General features: G+C 55.0%; 1 protein-coding gene across 1 annotated transcript; it reads right to left on the bottom strand.

Annotated features, from left to right (window-relative positions):
* On the bottom strand, window positions 1-1329 carry Sfn (stratifin). The gene has a single exon (XM_041652176.1). It carries the CDS (start codon window positions 1221-1223, stop codon window positions 477-479), a length of 747 nt encoding a protein of 248 aa, XP_041508110.1. The 5' UTR covers window positions 1224-1329; the 3' UTR covers window positions 1-476.
* Between the last annotated feature and the right edge of the window lie 4213 nt (window positions 1330-5542).

The raw sequence follows: 5542 nt of genomic DNA, 5'->3' as shown, positions 1-5542 counted from the left end.
TGTCGCAGGGCAACTTTATTGAGAGGAAACATGGTCACACCCAGCAAACATGTGTTCCTTCTCATTCTCTCACACACACAGTCGCACGCACACACATAGATAGCCCTTGCCTCGGTCCAGGTCCCAGCCACAGGGGTGGGAGCCTCCTCGATTCCTAGGATCTAGAAGCAACAGGTACGAGATGGAGGCACGGAGGAGTGGGGGGGAGGCAGGGGCAGGTTCGGAAGTGGTGTAAGGAAGTCGGGGTGCAGAGAGCAGGGGGTGGGCAGGGCTAGGAACACCCACCAGATAGCTGCATGAAGTGTGGGATCCCCAGCCCCTGGTGGCCTCAGCCTGGCTGCACCCCTTCCAAGGAGGCTTTCAGGGTGTGGCAGAACATTCAGGGGGTGGGAAAGGGCCGGGTCCCACTCCATATTAGTCCTCTCTGCTGACTGGGGACTGGAGAGCAAGGCAGGGCAGGGAGGGAACAGACGGCTTCAGCTCTGGGGCTCCTCTGGAGCTTCTCCACCCTCTTCCCCAGCATTGTCGGCTGTCCACAGCGTCAGGTTGTCTCGGAGCAGTTGCATGATGAGGGTGCTGTCCTTGTAGGAGTCCTCATTGAGGGTGTGCAGGTCGGCCATGGCCTCGTCGAAGGTGGTCTTGGCCAGTGAGATGGCCTCCTCGGGGCTGTTGGCTATCTCGTAATGGAAGACAGAAAAGTTCAGGGCCAGGCCCAGGCGTATGGGGTTGGTGGGCGGCATCTCCTTCTTGCTGATGTCCATGGCCTCTTGGTAGGCTGAGCGGGCAGAATCAATGATGCGCTTCTTGTCATCGCCAGTGGCCACCTCGGCCAGATAGCGGTAGTAGTCACCTTTCATCTTCAAGTAGAAGACGCGGCTTTCTGCCTCTCCGGCCTCTTTGATGAGGTGGGAGTCCAGCAGGCCCAGCACGGTGTCGCACACCCCGCGGAGCTCCGTCTCTACCTTCTCTCGGTACTCTTTCACCTCGGGCCCCTTCTCCTCCGACCCCTCCTCGTTGCTTTTCTGCTCGATGCTGGACAGGACTCTCCAGGCCGCTCTCTGGCCGCCCACCACATTCTTATAGGCCACGGAGAGCAGATTCCGCTCCTCGCAGGAGAGTTCCTCACCCTTCTCCACGGCACCCTTCATGAAGGCTGCCATGTCTTCATAGCGTTCGGCCTGCTCGGCCAACTTGGCCTTCTGGATCAGACTGGCTCTCTCCATGACTCCGAGGACAGACAGGCGGGCGAACTGGCTGCCGTGAGACCAATGCTGGATTCTGTGCTGCTCTTGCTCTCCGTCTGCCTTTTGGCTGGGGTGACAAGGCCTGGAGAAGGGTTGGGAGGGGCCTGGGCGGGCCTGGGCCTTGGGCCCTGCCTCCTCCTCTTCTCCCCACACCCTTTCCGGCTCTTCCTTAAAGGTAAAAGGGCTGGGATGTGCGGGGTGAGTCATCGGGATAGTCAGCGAGAGAAACCTGGCTGTGGCTCCCACCTGAACAGGCACCTTTCAGGCTCCAGACTGCCCCCTGCTGTTCAGAGCTGCATTGCAGGAGCGTTCTGGATTACCAAACGAGATTGTCTTTCGGGGTAGGGTGTTCTAGGGTGTCCTTCCAGGGGTAGGGATGACTTCAGCCATTAGGCTACGTTAGCCTCAGCAGAGCCTAGTGAGCTGGTGCAGAGGGCTGGGACGGGTCAGGTGAGAATTCACGTGTAGGCAGGGCTATACGGTTTCCCAAGACTTTAGCACCCATGGTCTGATATAATCCCCTTGAAGGCTCTGTGGGACTGAAGAGGCAGAAGCATCAACTCTCAAGGGGAGAAACTGCTTAAGGTCACAAGCTGTTTCTTCTGACTTTTCCCACATTGAGGCCTCTGGCCCAGGAGCCATTATCTGGAATAGAGAGCCAGACTTCGCCCGAGTTGGCCCGAAGACAGTTCCATCCCTTGGTACTAGTTCTCCTTCAAGGTCCCCTCTGAACACCAGAATGCGCAGGTGGCATTTCAGGTGCCACTTAATGAAGTGTTTAGCAAGTGGCCTCTGAAGCTCCGGTCTAGTCTTTGTAATTAGTCACCCCACAGGTTTGTTGGACACCTTCCCCATGACAGCACAATTTTCCCTTTTAAGTTGGTGGCCTGTTGACACTTGTCTGGGCCCTTCCTCGCTGGTTCTCCACATCAGGTCACCCGTCCTTGTAGGCTGCCTGCCGTCAGGTATCAGCAGGGCTCACAGAAGGCGGGGGCATGGGGCGCAGCTCCTTGACTGCCCCACTCTGACTCAGATTGCCTTGTCAGAGGCTGGGAAGCAGGTCACGGGGTGCTCAGTCCAGTTTGGTCCCCCAGGGGGGACGCTAGCAGCTGGGCAGGAAGACAGGGCTGAGGAGAAGGAGCCAGGAGTGACGCGTACCATTTTGTTTTATGGAGCAGTCATTCCTGCTCAGGGAGATCCGCCCCCCTCGGCTCCCAGAGGTTCTAGTCCCTTCTTGATCGAGGCCCTGGTCTCCAGCCAGAGAGAAGCGTCCTCAGAGATGGAGACCACTTTTGTCCCCAACCTTCTGTCCCTGTTTGGTTGGGTCCTGTCTTCTAGCTTCTAAGAGTATGGGCACTGAGGGTAGGGTTCCTGCTTATCTGCCCCCACTACTACCCCCACAGTTGAGATGTGACTCCAGAGTCCCTTCTAAGGAACCTTCTTCCTGGGACCCAGCCAACCGAATCCTTGAACCAGGACTACTAACTATAACATTGTCTTTCCTGTCTTTTCCTCTTCTCCGCCGCCCCCTACTCCTCCTGCTCCCCCCTCCTCGTGCCTGACCATGCACCTTGCCTCTGGGAGGGAGGTGTAGGCCAAAACTTTGAAGACACGGGCTGATGTGCTTATGTCACAAGAGTAGGGGCTCTGCAGATCCCGGCTAATTCTGTGGGGTTCCCCTCCTGAGATCTGAGGGCTCAGAGCGCAGCCACAGGAAAGGAAGGAAGGAAACTACTCTGAAATATCAAGTTGGGGAAGGACCCAGCAGGGCACGCCCAGCGTCTCAGCACTCAGGTGGATTCAGACTGACAGAGGAGTTCCAGTTGGTGGCCAGCTTGGCTCCAAAGAGACAGGCTGCGCCCCTCAACCCCAGCCCCCAGAAAAAAAAAAAGAGGTGGGAAATACAACTCGGTTGGTAGAGTTTCCGCCTAGCATGTATGGAGTTGGATCCCCAGCCCTGTATAGACTGGCAATATACCTCCGTAATCCCAACACTCACAAGGCAGAAGCAGAGGGGCAGGCTCTCTTTCCCTAAGTCTGTTTTCATTTGTAAGAGAGCTGAGATCACCTTTCTCTTTGGTTACCGGGGGAAAAAACAGTCAAATACATAGGCAAGCCCTGATAAACAGCAAGTTCAAGGCTGGTCTGGTCCACATACGGAGTGCTGCCATCTTGGTGTGTATGCGGTAGTGATGGGGTTGTCCCCACGAGTCCCCAGAACTCTACCAGCTAAACCACATCACCAGCCCCCATCCCTGGTTTTTTTTTTTTTTTTTTTTGTAGCTGGGTTCTATGGATGAGGAAAGCTCATGAACTGCCCATACCATGTGGCCCTGCCAGGTGTCCACACCAGAGAAGGGGTCCTCTGCCCAGACTTCTTTCCAGACTGACAAATGGTACAATCTACACCAACTCCTCCCTTTCCATCTGGAACATTCCGCTCAGCCCTCAAGGGCTTTCCTTGGCACTAGTCATCTAGCCTGGGCTTCCCCAAGTCCTGGGGGCAACTTGGAGATCCCAGGACACTAGGAGCTTGGACCTTGGGGCCTGGCAAAATTCAAAGCCCACGAAGGGAGTGCTCTCTCACGCCTCTTAAGCCGGGGACCTGGTGGGTGGCTACAGTCGGGCCCAAGCAAGCCTCTCACTGCTCCTCACTGAAGTCGGGCTGCTTGACACTCCTGCTGGCTCTGGCCTGGAGATCTGACTCAGTTCCTGTGTCAGTCGCCTCCCTTTGCCTCCAGGCTTCTACTTCCCAAGTCCAGGAGCCCAGGCAGGCAGGAGGCAGCAGGTCCCAGCGGAGCGTGGACCTCTGCAGCGGCTGCCTGAGTCAGCAGGACAGATCAGGCTAAAGTCCCGGTGCTCGCCTCATCCTGGTGGTCACTGCCATCCTTTGCAGGAAGAGGGATTCTTATCAGAGTCTAGAAAGAATCTCCCACAACTGGCAAAACCTTTTCTAGTAATTTCCGAGGTAATTTTTTGGCATTGGAATGTTCAAATTCAACAGTTGACCAGAGAGAGGGCTTTGTGATTGGTCGTTAAGAGTTCAGCTCTGTAACCGAGAGCTGCGTATTGTCTTTGGGAAGGGTTAGTGGAGGATGCTCAGGTGGTTCCTGTTTGCCTCCTCTCCTTCTACACTACTGCTGTTGGAGCGAGCCCCCCTCTAAGCCAGTCTAGGGTAGGAGACAGTATGGAATTTATAGAGACAGAACCGAATGAGGTCAGCATGTAGAACTGCATTCCAGCTAGGTCAGAAAAGGCCTTGGACAGGTCCCTTCCTGCCCCTGGGCTTAGGCCTCCCCACTGGTAACAGGAGGCTGGGCAGCCCCCTCCTGGGTATGGCATCTCCAAGTTTAGGGCTTCTCCAAAACCCCACCCTCTCCTGCTGGGGTCACACAGTTGTTGGCTCAGTGACTTTCCCTGAGTCTCTTCTCATTTGTAAGAGAGCTGAGATCACCTTTCTCTTTGGTTACCGGGGAAAAAACAAATACATAGGCAAGCCCTGATAAACAGCAACAGCAATCCTGCCCGCCTAGGCTTTTTTTTTTTTTTATATACAACGTACTTTATGTGCATTGGTGTTTTGCCTGCATGTTATAGTTGTGTGAGGGTGTCAGATCTCCTGGAACTGGAGGTACAGACAGTTGTGAGCTGCCATATGGGTGTTAGGAATTGAACCTGGGTCCTCTTGAAGAGCAGTCAGTGTTTCTAAACACTGAGCCATCCCTCCAGCCCGGTTTTTTCTTCTAATTTATCTTTACTTATCTTGTGTTTGTGTGTGCGCACATGGTCCACAGTAAACACAGTAGAATTGGAAGACCTGAGCAATTGGTTGTCAGTTCACTTCTGTGGGTGTGCGGCCCAGGCTAGTCTTGTGCTGTGTAGTTGAGGATGCTCTAAACTGATCCTCCCGCTGGGATTACAGACGTGTACCACCCCAGGGTACAGTGTCCATGTGGGAAAGCATCTAGGGAATGAGAGAAAGGACGCTCTATGGACCTACCTTGGGTTGGGCTCAATTGGGGAATGTGAGCCTCAGACTGGAGTTTGACACCTCCCACCCACTATTTTGGACTAGGCAAAGTTTTTCAAAGTTCAGCTAAGCCTAGAAGGTCTCTGGGGAGGAAAAGACTTCTGGAGAGAGAGAGCCACGAAGTGCCTTTCCCCATGTCCCTCCGCGCCTGTCTCCAGAGCAGCGCTATCTGGCCAGGGCTGTGAGGGAGACAGTCCTTTTCACACATCGCAGCCGGCCGCACCCATGGCCCCAAAGGAAAGGGGTGAGACACACTCAAGGCTCCAGC

Source organism: Microtus oregoni, unplaced genomic scaffold (assembly GCF_018167655.1).
Source record: "Microtus oregoni isolate MIOR12 unplaced genomic scaffold, Mior012 000005F_ref0000423, whole genome shotgun sequence".
NCBI lineage: Eukaryota > Metazoa > Chordata > Mammalia > Rodentia > Cricetidae > Microtus > Microtus oregoni.
The sequence above is the reverse complement of the archived record's forward strand: the minus strand, read 5'-3'. Positions and strand labels throughout refer to the sequence as shown.

Excerpts from the sequence above, each read along its gene's own strand:
- Sfn (XM_041652176.1), bottom strand. The coding sequence starts at position 1,223 with ATGGAGAGAGCCAGTCTGATCCAGAAGGCCAAGTTGGCCGAGCAGGCC.